Source organism: Chiloscyllium plagiosum, unplaced genomic scaffold (genome assembly GCF_037043375.1).
Source record: "Chiloscyllium plagiosum isolate Xiang-an unplaced genomic scaffold, Cpla_swu_hap1 HiC_scaffold_11, whole genome shotgun sequence".
NCBI lineage: Eukaryota > Metazoa > Chordata > Chondrichthyes > Orectolobiformes > Hemiscylliidae > Chiloscyllium > Chiloscyllium plagiosum.
In genome coordinates this window covers 43,931,866-43,951,939 of record NW_028270149.1, presented here as the reverse complement: position 1 = coordinate 43,951,939, position 20,074 = coordinate 43,931,866, and the positions used below count along the sequence as shown (strand labels likewise).

The 20,074-nt window shown below is 39.2% G+C and overlaps 1 protein-coding gene across 2 annotated transcripts in view; it reads left to right on the top strand.

Annotated features, from left to right (window-relative positions):
• med12 (mediator complex subunit 12) overlaps window positions 1–20,074 on the top strand; it is a 197,220-nt gene that overhangs the window by 53,355 nt on the left and 123,791 nt on the right. The window contains exons 12-15 of one of the 2 annotated variants that reach the window (XM_043704779.2): window positions 772–898; window positions 7,697–7,926; window positions 12,530–12,634; window positions 19,590–19,757. In XM_043704779.2, the coding sequence (XP_043560714.1) occupies window positions 772–898; window positions 7,697–7,926; window positions 12,530–12,634; window positions 19,590–19,757 (630 nt within the window). The remainder of the gene's footprint in view (window positions 1–771; window positions 899–7,696; window positions 7,927–12,529; window positions 12,635–19,589; window positions 19,758–20,074) is intronic. The other variant, XM_087992009.1, reaches the window with a different exon arrangement.

Below are 20,074 nucleotides of genomic sequence, written 5' to 3'. Positions count from 1 at the left end.
TTTCCACCTATCCACTCCACCCTCTCCTCCCTGACCTATCACCTTCATCTCCTCCCCCACTGACCTATTGTACTCTATGCTACTCTATCCCCATCCCCACCCTCCTCTAGCTGATCTCTCCACGCTTCAGGCTCTCTGCCTTTATTCCTGATGAAGGGCTTTTGCCCGAAACGTCGATTTCGAAGCTTTTCGGATGCTGCCTGAATTGCTGTGCTCTTCCAGCACCACTGATCCAGAATCTGGTTTCCAGCATCTGCAGTCATTGTTTTTACCGCACTTAAGAGGGAGTTTGATTGTTATCTGGAAACAAAGAACTTGCAGGGATATGGTTAGAAGTCTGGGGAGTGACTAGGTAATTTGCTCATTTGGAGAATCAGGGTAGATATGATGGGATTCATGGCCTCTTCCTGTTTTGTTACCATTCTGTAATTAGTTTCAAAATGCTTTGAAGCCTCCCAAAGAATAATGGTTCATTATAAATTTAGGATTTTCTGTTTTTTCATAATCTGAGATTAAGTTTCTAACTTCAGATGAATAGTTAACCAACATCGTTCGCCATTTTTTTTGAAGGGCAAGTGGTTCCACGTGTTGACAAAAATCTTGGGGAGAGAAAATAAATGTCTGTTTTCTGAAAAACAAAAATTGACATGTCATTAACTGGTAGCATCATAAAAATGTACTGTGAATTAAAATCAATTTGATTTTTACCTTCCTTTACACTATGTTTTGTAAATCAAGTAATGTTTTGTCCTGTTATATTCTTTACTTTAGAGATGTGGCGAATCAGAAGTGGTAGATGAAAAGGGGTCTGTCTCATCTGGGTCTCTCACCAGTGCCAGCATTCCTGTTTTCCAAGATGTATTGCTTCAATTCCTGGATACCCAAGCTCCAATGCTGAGTAAGTGTGCTATTGGAAATATTGCAGTGATGCAGTGCTGTCAGACCCACAAACTTGCTCTTGGAAATCAGGAATCTGTAATTTTTGACACAATGAGATCATGTGCTGTAATTTGGTTTGAGCTTTGTAGGAATTTACTTCACCTAACTTATTTGTATAGTTGGTGTCGAAATGCTGTCAACCGTTTTCTCTTAATGTGCTGTCAGGAGTCAGAATGAATAAACTGAAAGTTTTGATCTCAGTTGCAGCTGTGTGCATTTGGACATTCATCCTAAGGTTTTCCCTTTGTTAGTGGGAAGGCTAAAGCATAAGATCTTGCACATGATTATCCTTAAACCCATTTGCTTTAGCTTTCCATGCAAATTTTCTGAAACACAAATGCAACTGGAAGCAACAGTGTCTGATTTAACAAGATCTTCTCTCAATGGATTGGGCAGACTGGTATTACAGCAGGAACTTGTTAGTGGACATCTTGTTGTAAAATAAGATCGTGCATCTCTAACACTTAATTTGTGCAATTGATTTTATTAGGAATTAGAGAAATATATTCCAGGTTTTTAATATACTTTTTATAAGTTGGTTAAAGTAAGAGACTCTATCACATTGGATGATGCAACAGTTTCTCAGAATATTATCTCAAATTACATGCTCTAACGTGAACTGTAAGGCTCAAATCTATAATGTTTTATCTTGATATAAATTCTGTAAAAATAACAGAATTACAGAAATAGCACATTGATAAGAGACTGAGGAGTACTTTACTGATCCAGTGTCACGTGGGAAATTGTGAAAAAATTATCTATTGGGTAATCTGATGACTGTTCAACCTGTTGTGCAAGCATCGTTAGAAGCTGTCTAACACTCAGGGTATAATGTTAATTTATGTGGTCAGTGAAGTTCATTGCTCGGTTTGGCTAATTTTTCTTTTAAAAAATGTTGCTGGTAATGATGCTTCCATCATGCTGTTTTTTCCTTTGGGGAATTTATGATTTAAGCATCATATTATGATCTGACCTCTGATTATGTGACTTATGAAACTGTTTTCCCATAAAGGTTGGTGATTTTTATAGTTCAGTATCTGAAGTAAATTGAAACCAATAGAAATCGAAGTAACATTGTAAAGACAGAAACGAAGCTCACGTTTGAAGCTGTATCTCTTATTCATATCAAATTGTACATCACTGGCGTTTTGTCAATAACAAATAGCAATGCTGGTGACATTTTTCATAACTGATGGTGTTCACACAATATAGAACGATGGCCTAAATTCTGGAAATAAAGGTGTAAATCTAGTTTGGGTAGAGATGAAAATTGATAAAGGCAATATGTCAGTTGTGAGACTGGTGTAAAGGCCTTTTAACTAACCACATGGTAAGGTGGAGTACAAAGGAAAAAATAATAAGAGTTCAACAGAAAAGTATGGCAATAATCATGAAATTTAATCCATGTATAGGTGGGAAAAATCAGATGGGAGAAGATAATAGAGTTGACTTCATACTTTTTCATGAGAGTTTCTTAGAATAATGTGTTCTGAATCCAACCAGACTGGACTGGAATAAGTATTGTGCAATGAGATGGGATTCTTTAACAATCTCTCAGTAAAGGCACCCTGAGGTAGTAGTGACCATAATATGATTGAATTTTATAGTCACTTTCAGGGAGAGGTGAGTCTAAGACTGATTAAGGACAATTATGAGGGCATGAAAGCAGGCTAGCTAAAATGAACTGGCAAATTTAAATTCCAGGATAGATTAATTGACGTAGTGATGGACATTTAAGGGGATATTTCAGAATACACAAAATATGCCTTCCAGCAGAAAGAAAAATTCTAAGGGGTGAACCTACTATCTGTGGTAAACTTTACAAAAAATTAAAAGAACAGAATTAAAGAAAAAGCATATGATCCTGCAAAGAAGATTGGGCAGCATATAAAGAACAGAAACAATGATCAATAAGGAGGAAAAAATGCAGTATAAGAGAAAGCGAGCTTGAAATACAAAATCAGGAAGAATTTCTATATATAGTCTAAAAATTAAAACATTAACAGAATGCTGGTCCTAGCGAAAGAAAGTCTGGAGAAGTAATGATGGAAAATAATATGGCAGATGAAATGATGAAATTTCCATCAATTTTCATTTTGATAGAGTAATATCTCATTAAATCAGGAAATGGAAGAGAGGAATTACAATCTCCAGGAAAATGGTACTGAACAATTGTTCCAGTTGTGAGTTGATAAGTGCCTGAGTTCTGATGGAATTTGTCCTCTTGTCTTAAAAGAAGTAACTAGTGACATAGTTGATGCATTGTGTCTAATTAACGAAAATTCCATAGATTAGACAGTATAACTCCTTCATTCAATAAAGGGAAATAAACAGGAAGCTTTTAGCTTAACATCTGTCAGGGGAAATGTTAGATCTAGCAGGGCACTTGAAAAAATTCAAAATAATCAGGCAAAGGCTACATCTTTTTATGATGTTTGACCAAGTTATTGAACTTATTTGAAGAAATAACATGTTCTGTGGGTAAAGGAGATCAGGTACATTTTCAATACATAGATTTCCAGAAGGCATTTGATAAAGTACCACATTAAAGCTTATTGGGGAAGATAAAGGATTATAGAGGCAACATATTGATGTGGATAGAAGATTGGCCTGCTAACAAGAAAGAGAGAATGCAGAAATGTTTTTCTCTGCTTGGCAAGATGTAATGAGTCTGGTGCCAGAGGGAATATTGTTGGGCTGTTGACTTTAATGAATATCAATAACTTGGATGATGGATGGAAGATGTGGTTGCCAAATTTGATGACACTAAGACAACTGGAAAAGTAAATTGTAAAGAGGAAATTAGGAGTTGCAAAGGGATGTAGTTAGATTAAGATAGTGGGAAAAGATCTAGTAAGTGGAGTATGATGTGAGAAAATGGACTCTCCATTTTGGCAGGTAGAATAAAATAGCGTCTTATTTAAAGGTGAGAGACTACAGAAGTGCAAGATGCAGAATCATCTGGGTGATCTAGTACAAATATGATCATAAAAGGCTAGTTGCAGGTCCAGCAAGTAATTGAAAAGCTAGCAGAATGTTATTGCAAGCAAAATTAACCATAAGATTAGGAAGTTTGTGCTTCAATTACACATGCTGCTGAGACTGCACTTGGACTAGTGTGTATTATATTGATCTTATTTAAGGGAGAATGTAAATTATTGGAAGCAGATCAGAGAAAATTTACTCATCCAATGCCTGAAATGGTCAGATTGTCTTCTGAGGAAAGGTTGGACAGGCTAGGTTTGTATCTGTAGCATTTAGAAAAGTAAGAGGTAACTTAATTGAAACATAAGATTTTGAGAATTGTCAGGAAGAATGGAAAGCGGACATTTCCTCTTGTGGGAGAACCTTGAACTTGGGGATACTCCTTTTTAAAATAAGGTGTCGCTCATTTAAGAGGAGATATTTTCCTGTCAGGGGATTATAGTTTTTTTTAACTATTTTCCTCAGTATTTGTAGAAGTAGAGCCGTTGAATATTTTGAAGGCAGGATTAGATTTTTGGTGTTCAGAGGGTGCAAGGTTATTGGGAGAGGCAGAAATGTGGGTTTGAAGTTCTAATCAGATTAATCATGATCTTATTAGCCGGCAGGCTAAAAGGCCAAATGGTCTCCGCTTGCTCCTTCTATGTTAATTGTTCATCAATAAGAAATGGTTGTAGTAGATTTTCCTCTCCAATATGGTATATATGTTTGATTAAAAATCCTATAACCTGTTGATATTCAACATGTAACTGCAGCTAGACTCCACTTGCAATGAACTAGTCAGGTTTCCCGTTGGTACTTTACTCCATTTCTCTTCTCGCTTTGGACACAAAGTTGCACTTGTGTTCTGTGGGAAACTGAAACCTTTGTTAATACACAGCAAGACCATGACAGCATTTAGGCTTGAATTGTTAAGTGGCAAGCAACATTTACCCCACACAAATGCCAGGCATTGACAATCACCGATATGAGATGATCTAATCTCATTGCCTCGCTTAGATATTCAATGGCATTATCATCGCTGAGTCCTGTACCATCAACTTCCTCAAAAGTTGCCATGAACCAGAAATCTAACCACACCAGCCATATAAATCTATATAGTGGTTACTAGAGCAGGTCAGAGACAAGTAATTCCACAGTGACCAACTCACCATTGAACCCCCCTAAGTCTGTCTGTCATCTATAAGGCACAAGTTAAGAGTGTGGCTCAAAGTTGTCCATGTGCCTGAATACAATCTGCTTCAAAAACAATCAAGAAATTCAACATCTAGGAAAATGCAGTCCACTCATTTGTCACTCTATTCACTATTTTAAATATTTATCCTCTCCATCAACAGGCTGCAGTATGTAACATCTGCAAAGTGTTCTCTAGCAATTTGCCAAACTGCTTTCGGCAATATGTTCCAACCCACAAGCTCTACCATTGTGATAATAAAGACAGAAGTCCTAGGGGTTTACCTCTACCTCCAAATCACAAGATTGAGCTTGCTGAAAATTCTGGAATTCCCAGTGTAATAATATAGATGGCAGCCATTTAAGACTGTGACTTACTTCCTTAAGGACAATTTGGAATGGGCAATAAATGTTGACTTCGGAATCCCCACAACCCACGAATGAATGAAAAAAGTTGACTCATGTAGACCTACCTGAAGCCATTGGAGTCATAGAGTCGTACAGCACAAAAACAGACCCTTCAACACAACCAATCAATGCCAACCAGGTTTCCTAAACTGAACTAGTTCCATTTGACTGCATTTGGCCCATATCCTTCTCAACCTTTCCTATACATGTCTTTGAAATGTTGTGATTGTACTTGTCTTTACCACTTCCTTTAGTGGCTTGTTCCACATAGGCATCAGGCTCTGTGTGAAAATGATGCCCCTCAGGTTCCTTTTAAATTTTTCCTGTCTCACCTTAAACAAATGGCTGGTAGTTTTGGACTCCCTCCCAGGAGGGAAAAGATCTTGGATATTCGCCTTATTTTTGCTCCTCATGGTTTTACAAACCCAGGGTCACCCCTCAGCCTTGCTGTAGGGAAAAAGTCCCTATCCAGCCTCCCCTCATAATTCAAACCCTCCAGTCTTGGTAACGTTATTCTAAATCATTTTTGTACTCTTTCCAGTTTAATAACATCCTATAGCAGGGTGACCAGAATTGTACACAGTATTCCAAATGTCACCAAACCAATGTCTTGTACTTTTGTAATATGATGTTCTAACTCAGTTCTGTGACTGATGAGGGCAAGTGTGCCAGCCACTTTCTTTGCCACCCTATCTATCTTGATGCCACTTTCAAGGAGTTATGTACCTGCACTCCCAGTTCTCTCTGTTCAACAAAACTCCCCAGGGCCCGACCATTAATTGTGTAAGTTCTGCCCTGCTTTGTCTTACCAAAATGTAACACCTCGCATTTATCTAAATTAAACTCCATCTGCCATTTCTCGACCCACAGGCCCAGTCGATCACAATCCTGTTGTATTCTTGGATAACCTTTCTAACTGTCCACTGTACCAGCAATTTTGATGTCATCTGCAAAATTATTAACCATGCCTCTTATATTCTCATTTAAGTTGTTCATATAAATGGCAAATAACAGTGGACACAGTACCAATCTTTGCAGCTCATTGGTCACAGGCCTCCAGTCTGAACAACAATCCTCGACCACTCCTGTCTCCAAACGTCAAGCCAATTTTATATCCAGTTGGCTAGCTGCCCTTGGATTTCATATAATCTCAGCTTAGTAACTAACCTACCACGTGGAACCTTGTTGAAGACCTTGCTAAAGTCCATGTAGATGCTTCAAAAATCTCAAGTTTGAATTTGTGTGAGACACTATTTCCCAAGTGCAAAGCCACACTGACTATCTCTAATCAGTCTTTGCCTTTCCAAATGCATGTAGATCCTGTCTCTTGGAATATCCAACAACGTACCCACCTTTGATGTCAGGCTCGCCCATCTGTAATTCCCTGCCTTTTTCTTGCAGATTTCCTTCATTATTGGCATAATGTTAGCCACCTCATCTCTTCTGGCACCTCACCTATGGCTGTTGATGATACAAGTATCTCTGCTGGGGGTCTTGCAATTTTTTCCCTCGTTTCCCACAATGTCCACCTCAGATTTAGGTTGTTTGTGGTTTCAACTTTTAGACTGGAACTGCAAATAATTTCTCCCTGGTATGAATTTACACCTGACCTTTATTGTACTCAGCTATAAGTAACCTTTTCAGGATTTTATGCCAACACTCTTAATCTAGGACTAACATTAGCTCTTTACTCTAATGCAGTCTAGTTCATTACATCCTTTCACTAGTCACATTTGTTCCAAGGATTTCATAGGACTACCCAAAACTTAAAGTAAAACTGAAACCAGAAGTCTTCCTTTTTGAGTTATGGGTGTTTCCCTTCAACTTAAAAGTTTCTATCAAATGTTGAGGCCCTGTTATTTACCTTGCTCAGTCGCAAAGCAATCTACAAGAAAGAAAAAAAAAATCAGTTAGTGGTGCACACAAGCCCATTCAATCTGAAGCCATGCTGTAAAACTTCTGTTTTTAAAAGTAGTCATTATTGTTACAGAGATATTTACAAGTAACTACTTCTGACACACAGCCCACAGATTACTCAGAAACCAGCAACCCAGTCTGGCAGGCTGCCTGCTTTGTGCAATATTAGTACTTGGGAGATGTATTTAATCCATAGAATGTCGCTTATACATCAATGGTTATAATGCACATTAACATTTCATTTGGTGTCCTTAACTTTCCCTTCATTGTCTTCTAGCTGACCCTGGTAGTGAAAGTGAAAAGGCTGAATTTGCCAACTTGGTACTCCTGTTCTGTGAGCTGATTCGCCATGATGTTTTCTCTCACAATGTCTACATGTGCACACTGATATCCAGAGGAGATTTATCCTCAGAGCAGCATGTGCCCAGACCACGTTCACCTGTTGATGATGCAGCAGAAGAACAGGACCGGAAGGAACATGAAGGAAATAGCAGTGTAAAGCTGGAGGTATGGAGAAAATCAGGGATAGTGCTGAGGTAGATGTTTTGAAATATAATTTCCTCTATTCTCTAACTTTAGCAATCCTTTTAGCCATAATCTTAGTGCTGGACATGGTGTCATGTAAGCGATGTTGTCTGATTAGCTAGAAAATCTGGTGGCTGTTGTACGCAGTTTCATGTCCTTGGGGCAGCAAATAAAAGACTGATTGATTGAATGGTCTCTGACCTGATTTTTTGCTTCACTCTTCAGAATGAGGCATTAACTTCAAAAGTGGCATTGGAAGGGGAGAATGAAAAGGACTTTCTTGACTAAATTTTTTTTCCAGAGTGCAAAGTGTTTGTCTTTGATATTGTGAAAACTTGGTAGCATGTCCTATCTACCTGGGCTCTGATGCTTTTTCTTTGTTTATTTCCTGTTTGATCAACCTGTCCTTGTTCCGGACCTCTGTCAATATGCACTTCTTTCTTGTCTGATTTAGACCCATGTTTGGTGCGAGGTTTTCTTGTGTGATAAGCCACAGGCTGAAGAATGTGACATTGAATGCTGATCTCCAAAACACATTATTGCTAACAAATATTTTAAAATATCAAAATCCAGGCCAGAAACAAAACATAAAAATGAGCTGAATCGAGTTCATGTGAAGTTAAATATTTCCTTAAAATGTTTGACCCAGAAAAGCACCTGACTTTGTGTACACGTTATCAAAAGTCCCAGCTGAGTACCCATCGTGCCTTTCGTTTATCACTTTGTGTTTTTATCATTCAATGTTGTTTGCTTCCATAAATAGGGAGAACAGCATAGATTTAATAATTTCAGTGAGTGATTTATAAGGAGATTACATAAAATTGGGTGTAGTAGGTTCAGGGGTAATTTTATCAATGTTTTCAAGCTGTCACATGGAACAAATAGGGTAAATAGAGGAAAATGATTTCTGCTGGTTGAGTCCAGGATTTTGAAATGAAGTTTAAAAGTCAGAGATTTTCCAGGAGTGATTTCAGAAAACACTTTTCTCCAGACAAAAACTAGTAGAGATTTGGAGTTCTTGTCTGCAAATGACAGTTGCTACTAGATAAGTTGTTAATATTAAACCTGAGTTTGTAGATACTTTTTGTTAATAAAGAGAATAAAAGGTAAGGGGCTAAGTACACATTATGAGTGAGCTTGTATATCAATCATGATTCTTTTAAATGGTGGATTATGATTAAGAGGTTATTAGCATACTGTTCCTCTTTTTCTATATTCCTTTATTTTTGACTTAATCCAGTTTCTGTACACCTGCGATGTTACTCAGTGCATGTCTCTGATTGAATTCAGTTATGTTGCTCAACTTGTCTGTTATACCTTTCACACTAAAAGCTTCTTCCTTTTATAATTTTGGGCATTTATGATTAACATTTTCTTGCCTTTTCAAAAAAAAATTCTATCGAATTTTTCAAACTTTATGCCAGATAATTGCTGAGGTATAATAGTAAGGAATAGGGTTGGCGATAGGTCATTCAGCAATTCAACCTTGTCCTATCATTCAGTGAAAAGATCGTGATTTGTCTACCTCTCAAGCTATCACTGTATCCTTTGATCTTCTTGGTACCCAAAATCTAACAATCCCTGGCTTGAATGTATTAAGTTATTTAACATTTGCAACTCTCTAAGATAGAACATTTCCAATGTTCACCTTATCTTAGTCCTCTTATTCTGGGATTTTGATCCCTTAGTTCTAGAATCTCTTGTAAGTCAAACCATTCTCTACAGTTTGACAGTGGCACACCCATTAAGAATTTTATCTTTCAGTTTGATCACCTGTAAATGTTCTGAATTCTTAAGCGATTCAAGGTGATTATGCTCATTTCAATGTCTTATGTAAAATCGTTTGTGTTTGTCCAAATAATAAACCTTTCTGTTCTTTCATTAAAACTGCATTGTTGGCCTCTTTTGAATATATTCAATGTTTTCAGCACAGATCTATCTTTATTTGGAGCTCCTTTACCACATGTGGGAGAGGCTAGACACTGCTCTGAATCTGGGCTTTTTATGTGAGGCCCAGTTGCCCTCTTAATTAAAGCTCAAGTTGGACGTCAGTGATACTGTACTGTTCTTGATCAAGTCCAGGATATTACACATACCTTATTACAGTGGTTCCATAACATCAGTGCTTCCATGTTCTTTCTGACCTACATATCCAATCCTATGAGTACATGATCAATGATGAACAACTTTATGGTCCACCTTAAGTCCTCCCATCATTTTATGATTTTTGCCAGATACCCTATCACCTATCCTTGGGCTGTTATGATTATTGATCACATTCCAACACCAATTATTACCTTCTGAGACATTTTCGAGGAGAAAGTGAGGTCTGCCACAGATTCACCTGCACCTCCACCCACATCATCTACTGCATCCGCTGCAGCCGGTGTGGCCTCCTCTATATTGGGGAGACAGGCCGCCTACTTGCGGAGCGATTCAGGGAGCACCTCTGGGCCACCCGGACGAACCAACCCAACCAACCTGTGGCACAGCATTTCAACTCCCCCTCCCACTTCACCGAGGATATGCAGGTCATTGGACTCATCCACCGCCAAACCACAACAACCCGACGGTCGGAGGAGGAGCGTCTTATCTTCCGACTGGGAACCCTCCAACCGCAGGGGATGAACTTGGACTTCACCAGTTTCTTCATCCCCCCTCCCCCCACCTTGTCTCAGCCGGATCCTTCCAGCCCGGCACCGCCTTCCTGACCTGCAGTCTTCTTCTTGACCTCTCCGCCTCCACCCTACTCCGACCTATCACCCTCACCTTGACCTCTTTCCACCTATCACATTTCCAACTCCCCTCCTCCAAGTCCCTCCTCCCTACCTTTTATCTTCTCCTGCTGAACACTCTCTGCTCATTCCTGAAGAAGGGCCTGTGCCCGAAACGTCGAATCTCCTGTTCCCTGGATGCTGCCTGACCTGCTGTGCTGTTCCAGCAATAAAGTTTCAACTTCTGAGACATTTGCCAGCTGCGTGGTATAATTGCTTATTAATCACTTTTCATGTTCGGGTATACAAGTCCTATCCCTCGCTGATCTTAGTGCAGAAAATTAAAAAGGATATTAATTTTTACCAATTGTTATAAAATTTGTAATATCTGCTAATATAAAGTTACTTAAAGTTATACGTAGTTAAACTTAATACTATGATTCTGTGACTGAGCTAACAATTTCAGGAACAGTTTCCCTCTTATTTGACTTGCGAAATGGCAGTTGTTTATTCTTTCAAAGTCACAGTGACCTTGTTTCAAAATTGTTTCTGGCCTCCCCTGTTATGTCATTTGTCTGTAGGTACTTGTGAGATTATCTTGTTTATACCTTTTTGTTATTATGGTATTCTTGCTGATAGAGAAAACAGTTTCTTCAAGGGTGTTTATCAAAACTAGTCTCTGTATTCAAGGCTAACTGCCTTCAATAATTTAATTTCCCAATATCAAATAAATTTAAACTTCTATTCTTGGATGAATATGTGTCTACTGTAATATGTAATTGTAACTATTTCAATGTCTCACCTCAGGTAAGTCAGGTTTTCCCTTTCTATTTCATATGAAAATGAAAAATCTCAAATCAGATGGTTTTCATCTGAGCTGGGAATGCTAAATTGTGAAATGAGCTGCTTGATAGAAGTTACACTAAATTGTAGCCATGTTTATTGTCAGGTGATTAAGGTGAATATTGGAGATCCAGAGGCATTTTTTAAAAAAAGTTCAGAGAGTTCTGTTGGCATAAGCGACAATTTTCCCTCTGCCAATATCATAAAACCAAATCAACTGTTCAAATGTTGCTTTTTACTGAATCTTGATACATGTGAAATGCCTACCATATTTGGCCATAATAACCATCACTGTACTTCAAATTAACAGTGATGTTATAAGATATTTTGAGTGGTTATTCTTAGACACTATACACTTTCATGCCTCTCTTTCTGTACCACTTTCTCCTTCCCCAAAATTTGTTAAAATAGGGAAGACTACTTGAATGCTTAATTATTCTACCTATTTGTGTTTTCTTCTTTACCCTCACTACTGATTTGATAAATTTGGATAGGATATTGTACTGCCAGGTATAGCATTTCTGGTAATAATGAGTATCAATCTTTGCAAAATCTTGTGAAACTTTATTTGAGCATTACTAAAAACATGAAATTGCTTTTAAATTTTTTACTGTTCCTGCATATGGTTCAAACCTAGTGCTAAAATTTGTTTTGCTTGAAAACAGCTTATCAAATTGTTGCATACTGTATTTACGGATACGCGTCTTGCATTGCTGTTATGAAAGCAGCTTCCAAGAGGTAGAAGACAGCAACCTGGTTTTATTCTCTTCCTCCACTCTGTTTCTTACCCTGTTTACCCTCTTGCATTTTTCCAAGGAAACTAAGTGGTAATTTCTTGACATAATCTAGGCTCAATTTGACTGTTCTCAATTCTTTGTAGTTGAGGTTATGAATTTACCAATAAGCATAGTACCAGGTATAATATATTTTTTGCCATTCCAAAAGATGTCCTACTATGATTAATATGGACAAAAATGCTTGAGATCCCAGGCAATTCTAAGTTTGGATTTTAATTTGTCTTTTTGCAGGATCCTGGCTTATCAGAAAGCATGGACATAGATCCAAACTCCAGTGCTATTTTTGAGGATGTGGAAAAGAATGACTTTAAAAGTGAATTTAGTTCTGATTTCTCCGTAAGTTAATTGTTAATTCTAAGCGTTATTCTCCCTGTCTCAGTTCCTTGATTTGGAGATTGGGAGTTGGGAGGGTTGCTGCTATTTTGTATCTTTAAATCATCCTTTTTCATGCGATACAAGTGTTACTGACAACCAGCATTTGATCCTCATTGCTAATTTTCTTTGTAAAGTTGATGGTGAGCCACCTTCTTGGACTGTTACAATTTATGTGCTGCTGGTGCACCCAAAGTGCCAGTAGGGAGGAAATTGTAGGATTTTAACCTGGTGACGGTAAAGGATTAACAAAATAATTCCGAGTTAGCATGGTGTGTGACTTGGAGAGAAGCTTGTAATTGATACGTTTACATGTGGCTGCTGCCCTGGTGGAAGAAATCAGAGGTTTAGAAGGGGCTGTGGAAGGAGCCTTGATGAGTTGCTGTATTGCATCTTGTGCAGAGCAGCTGCCACTGTGAGTCAGTGGTGCAGGGAGTATATGTTAAAAGTGATGGATGAGGTGCTAAATAAGAGATGTATTTTGTCTCTGATTTGGAGATGCCGATGTTGGACTGGGGTGTACAAAGTTAAAAATCACACAACACCAGGTTATAGTCCAACAGGTTTAATTGGAAGCACACTAGCTTTCGGAGCATAGTGGAGGGCTCAATCCTAACACACAGAATTTATAGCAAAAATTTACAGTGTGATGTAACTGAAATTATACATTGAAAAATTGATTGTCTGTTAAGCCTTTCATCTGTTAGAATCCCATGATAGTTTCACTTCTTTCATGTGTAAATCACAAAACCTTTTTTTAAAAAGTTGCATTCTCAGGTTAGTTGTTAACAATGGTGATAGCTAGACAATATGTTGAAGGTCTTAGCCCCCTGTGTTCTCTGTCTATGCCATGTTGTTAGATTGATCCTAATCTAAAGCATGCTTTCATGTAGAACTCTGAGCTCAAAAACTGCATGAATTCATGTAAAACCCCATTATCTCACTTTTTAGATTAGATAAGTATTTTGCATCAGTGTTTACTGTAGAAAAGGATATGGAAGGAAGAGAATATGGGGAAATAAATAGTGACATCTTGAAAAATGTCCACCTTACAGAGGAGGTAATGTTGGATGTTGTAAAACGTATAAAGGTACATAAGTCCCTGGGATGTGATCAGGTGTATCCTTGAATTCTGTGGGAAGATAGGGATGTGATTGCTGGGCTCCTTGCTGAGCTATTTGTATAATCAATAGCCACAGATTAGGTTCTGGAAGACTGGAGGTTGGCTAGTATGGTTCCACTATTTAAGAATGGTGGTAAGGAAAAGCCAGGGAGCTATAGACCAGGGAGCCTGACATCGGTGGTGGGTAAGTTGTTGGAGGGAATCCTGAGGGATAGGATTTACATGCAGTTGGAAAGACAAGGACTGATTAGGAATAGTTAACATGGCTTCGGATGTGGGAACTCGTATCTCACATAAGATTTTTGAAGAAATAGCAAAGGGGATTGATGAGGGCAGAGTGGTGGATGTGATCTATATGGACTTCAGTAAGATGTTCCAGAAGGTTCCTCATGCAGACTGGCTGACAAGGTTAGATCACCCAGAATAGAGGGGGCGATCTAGCCATTTGGATACAGAATTGGCTCGAAGGTAGAAGACATAGGGTGGTGGTGGAGGGTTGCTTTTCGAATGCGTGGATGCCTGTGACCAACGATGTGCCACAAGGATTGATGCTGTGTCCACTGCTTTTCATTTATGTAAATGATTTGGATATGAACGTAGAGGTCTGGTTAGTAAGTTTGCAGATGACACCAAAATTAGAGGTGTAGTGGACAGTGAAGAAGGTTACCTCAAGTATAATGGGATCTTGATCAGATTGACCAATGGGGCAAGGAATAGCACATGGGGTTTATAGTTTAGATAAATGTGGTGTTGCATTTTGAACCGACAAATCAAGGCAGGACTTATACACTTAATGTTTAGATCAGAGTGGTGCTGGAAAAGCACAGCAGGTCAGGCAGCATCCAAGGATCAGGAAAATCGACGTTTCGTTCAAAAGCCCTTCATCAGGAACGATGCCCGAAATGTCGATTTTCCTGCTCCTTGAATGCTGCCTGACCTGCTCTGCTTTTCCAGCACCACTCTGATCTAAACTCTGGTTTCCAGCATCTGCAGTCCTCACTTTTGCCTTATACACTTAATGGTAAGGTCCTGGGGAGTGTTGCTGAACAAAGAGACCTTGGAGTGCAGGTTCATAGTTCCTTGAAAGTAGAGTTATGGGTAGATAGCATAGTGAAGAAGGCATTTGGTATTGGTTGTTGGTTAGAACGTTTGAGTATAGGAGTTGGGAGGTCATGTTGCAGATGTACAGAACATTGATTAGGCTACTATTGGAATACTGCATGCAATTCTGTCCTCCTTCCTCTGAGGAGGATGTTGTGAAACTTGAAAGCGTTCAGAAAAGGTTTCCAAGGATATAGCCAGGGTTGGAGAGTTTGTGCCAAAGGCAAAGGCTGAATAGACTGGGGCTGTTTTCCTTGGGGCGTTGGAGGCTGAGAAGTGACCTTAAAGAAGTTTATGAAATCATGAGGGGCATGGATCGGGTAAATCGACCACGTCTTTCCCCTGGGTTGGGGGAGTCCAAATCTAGAGGTGTAAGGTGAGACTGGAAAGATTTAAAAGGGGCCGTGCAGAGGGTAGTGCATGTAGGGAACGAGTTGCCAGAGGAAGTAGTGGAGACTGCTACAATTAGATCATTTAAAATGCATCCGATCCATGGTATAGGATGGAGTTGGAGGAATATGGGCCAAATGCTGGCCAAATGGGATGAGATTAGGTAAGAATGGATCTGGTCGACATAGATGAGTTGGACCAATGGGTCTGTTTCCATGCTGTACATCTCTGACTGTTGCCTTGAGCCCAAGGGCAGTCACTCCTCTTATTTCTGAAATTTCACTTTTTTAACATTTGGACCAAAATTGTCGTGAGGTCAGGAGCTGAATAGCTTTGGCGCAACATAAACTGAGCACGTGTGGGCAGGTTATTATTGTGAAAGTGCCACTTGATAACACTCTTGTCAGCATGTTTCATTACTTTAATTGAAAGAAAAAGGAGAAATAAACCACATTTAGTTTAACAAGTTGTTCCTCCATTCAATAAAGTTACAGTTCACGAGATTATTGCCCTTACTTTTCTTTCGAACTTGCATTCTATTGTATTTGTATCCATCCAAGTTATTAATGTATGTTGGAGAGTGGACTGAGGGGAATAATTGCTTGGATCAGACTTGACCTGCGTTTTGTGGTCAAGACAGAGCTGGACAATTTTCCACGTTGTCTCCTTTTGGTACACTTGATGCCAATGCTATACTGGAGCAATTTGACAATAGAAGCAGCTTGTTCTGGAGCACTTATTTTCAGTATCAGTGCTAGGATGTTGCCATTTTGCAGTATCCAATGCCTTCAGCTGTTTTTGAAAGCACATGGGATGAATTACATTGGCTGTAGGCAGGCATTTAAGAGAGTGCGGACGTCAGAAGTTGGCACAGAGAGCAGCATTTCTAGCTACTCGTGGTTGCAAATATTTCAACCAAGTCTTTTGCACTGATGCTTTGGGCACCCCCATCGTTGAGGCTGAGGATGTTTACAAAACTACCTTCTTCAGTTAGATACTTAATTGCCTACCATCACTCATGACTGGATGTGACAGGACTGCAAAGCTTTAATCTGATTTGTTGGTTTGGAATTGTTTAACTCTATAACGTACTATTTCCAATGTTTATCATGTATATCACATATAATCTACTATTGATTAATCAGGTTGGCATCCCATTTTTAGTTCTGTTCCTGATATGTTATTCTGTACGACTCATTGATCAGGGTTTATTCCTTGATGATGGTAATGGCAGACTGAGTAATATACTGGACCATAAAGTTGAACATTGTGATTGAATGCAATTCTGCTACAATTGATGCATAGTGCTTCATGAATGCCTGTCTTGTTTTGAGCTATGAGATCTGCTCAACATTTACTAAGATCTGGGGGAGGAATTGCAAGTCTCAGGTCACTGTCCACTCATAACAATAATGAACGCATGTGCACCATGTAGATTGGCGAAGATGAGATTTGTTTTCACTCTTGTTAATTCCCTTCCTATCTGTTCTAGGCCCGAGTTTGGCAGGTATACCATTTAGAACTCAATTGACCTGTCACCAGTAGTGTTACTGGGCCAATGTTGATGATGGTCATTGAAATTCTCTCTCTGAGTACATTTGAACTCTTGTTGCCCTCATTGCTTCTTCCAACTGGTGTTGTTCAACATGGAAGATTTCCCAATATACTAATTCTGAATAACCTTGGGACACAACTTATAATGGAAATGATTATTTGGTATTTATTTGAGTGCACGTTCTTCAGTCTTACTTGGTCCTCATTCACTTTGGGGTGCATGATCATTCAACCATTCTTTAACCACCCTCATTTGGGGGACCATATAGTGTCTGTTGAGTATTTGTGAAAATGTCTTACAAGTGAAATGCAGTAAGTATTTTTCTGTTCAGAATGGTCGTAGATCTGTTATTTGGATTGTCACCACATAGAACATAACTTTATTGTGGCTTTTTACAAAATTATTTTGTACTTAAATTATTTGATTGATCTTCTTTGAACTTTATGAACTCAAATGAGTGCTTTGTGAAAGTGCTCAGTCTATGCTTTTCTTCTGATGTTTGGTATCCTTGTGATCACTGGAATGTGGTTCATATCCATCTCTGGTTCAGATATGCCACCTGCAGATCACAATTTATTGTGAAATATAATTGCAGATGAAAGAAAAAACGTGAGTTCTTGAAAACTAAACTACTTTACAAATGGATTGCGATGATTAGCAGTAGTGAGGTTTGACTCTCTGGTAGATTTGTGAAGCCTGGTTAGTACATAAAAGTTAATTATTTTGAATATTTTGGAGTTTTTGATGCTATCGTTTGTGACACAATTGTTATTTTCATTGTTTTTATTGTAGGTAGCCAGTGCATGGGAGCTTGATGGAAAGTCTGCTTGATAGAAAGCCCTGTTCGCAACTATTTGATCAGCCATTTTTGTTTTGTTAAGATGCTATTTTCCATCCGTTTTGACCTCCTCCTCTCTTCACCCTTTTGAAGCTATCAAATCTACTCTGGCTGCAGTTACACAATGGCCAGACTGCATGTGCTTTCTTCATGTTTGAGTCTAAACAATTAATCTGTCTGTTTGCTTATGGGTCATAGAGATGTACAGCATGGAAACAGACCTTTCGGTCTCACCCATCCATGCCGACCAGATATCCCAACCCAATCTAGTCCCAACTGCCAGCATGTGGCCCATATCCCTCCAAACCCTTCCTATTCATATACCAAATGCCTTTTAAATATTGCAATTTTACCAGCCTCCACCACTTCCTCTGGCAGCTCATTCAATACACGTACCACCCTCTGCGTAAAAACGTTGCCCCTTAGGTCCCTTTTATATCTTTCCCCTCTCGCCCTAAACCTATGCCCTCTAATTCTGGACTCCCTGACCCCAGGGAAAAGACTTTGCCTATTTATCTGATCCATGCCCCTCATAATTTTGTAAACCTCTATAAGGTCACCCCTCAGCCTCCGATGCTCCAGGGAAAACAGCCCCAGCCTGTTCAGCCTCTCCCTATAGCTCAAATCCTCCAACCCTGGCAATATCCTTGTAAATCTTTTCTGAACCCTTTCAGTTTCACAGCATCTTTCCAATAGGAAGGAGACCAGATTGCACGCAATATTCCAACCGTGACCTAACCAATGTCCTGTACAGCTGCAACATGACCTCCCAACTCCTGTAGTCAGTACTCTGACCAATAAAGGAAAGCATACCAAACACCTTCCCTATTCTATCTACCTGTGACTCCACTTTCAAGGAGCTATGAACCTGCACTCCAAGGTCTCTTTGTTCAGCAACACTCTCTAGAACCTTACCATTAAGTGTATAAGTGCAGCTAAGATTTGCTTTCCCAAAATGCAGCACCTCACATTTATCTGAATTAAACTCCATCTGCCACTTCTACCCATTGGCTCATCTGGTCAAGATCCTGTTGTAATCTGAGGTAACCTTCTTCGCTGTCCACTGCACCTCCAATTGTGGTGTCATCTGCAAACTTACTAACTGTACCTCTTATGCTCGTATCCAAATCATTTATATAAATGACAAAAAGTAGAGGAGACAGCCCTGATCCTTGTGGCACTCCACTGGTCACAGGCCTGCATTCTGAAAAACAGCCCTCCACCATCACCCTCTGTCTTCTACCTTTGAGCCAGTTCTGTATCCAAATGGCTAGTTCTCCCTGTGTTCCGTGAGATCTAACCTTGCTAATCAGTCTCCCATGGGGAACCTTGTCGAACGCCTTACTGAAATCCGTATAGATCACATCTACTGCTCTGCCCTCATCAATCCTCTTCGTTACTTCCTCAAAAAACTCAATCAAGTTTGTGAGACATGATTTCTCACTCTCAAAACCATGTTGACTGTCCCTAATCAGTCCTTGCCTTTCCAAATATATGTACATCCTGTCCCTCAGGAGTCCCACCATCAACGTCAGGCTCACTGGTCTATAGTTCCCTGGCTTGTCCTTACCACCCTTCTTAAACAGTGGCACCAAGTTTGCCAATCTCCAGTCTTCCGGCACCTCACTTGTGAGTATCGATGATACAAATATTTCAGCAAGAGGCCCAACAATTACTTCTCTGGGTGTAGAAGTCTAAATCACAACTTTATGCACAGATGAGCAGGGATTGTTAGATAGCAATTAAAAGAATGAACCATGACTGGTTTTCAGAAAGGTGCATACGGAATATGGGGTTGGTTCATAACAGAATCCAGAAAAATACAATTGCAGAAAGCTTTGACTGAATGCTACAACTGATGATTACATTTCAGCTTTCCATGTGAATTGATTTTATTCCCCCTGCTTTTTAGATGTTTTCTCCTTCAATGCACTGTGAATCAAAAACTAGTCCATCCCCAGAAAAGCCTGCCTCAGAAAAGGACATGAAGCTGTTACAGAAAATAAATGAAGTGGCATTTCCATCACCATATGACCAATCAAGACATATACAGTATGCCACGCACTTTCCTATTCCTCAGGTAAGGCACAAGGTTGGATTGTTGAGGCAGTGGCAGGATGAAGTGTTTTTGTTCAACCTATTTAAGCTTTCAGTTGTCTTTTAAAAATACAATGTCTCAAATATCCAGTGTCAGGTTTCTCATTTTTATTATCATGATATCAAACTGTATTACCAGCTCAATTAGAATATGTGCTGTCATGTTGAGGTTTTCTCATTTCTATGAGCTTGGTGGCAAATGCAAAATCATGGACAAATCTGAAAACTTCATTACCAGAGCAATTTCCCAAAATATTTATTGAGAGGTTAGGTCTGATGGACATTATGATCCCACTGGTC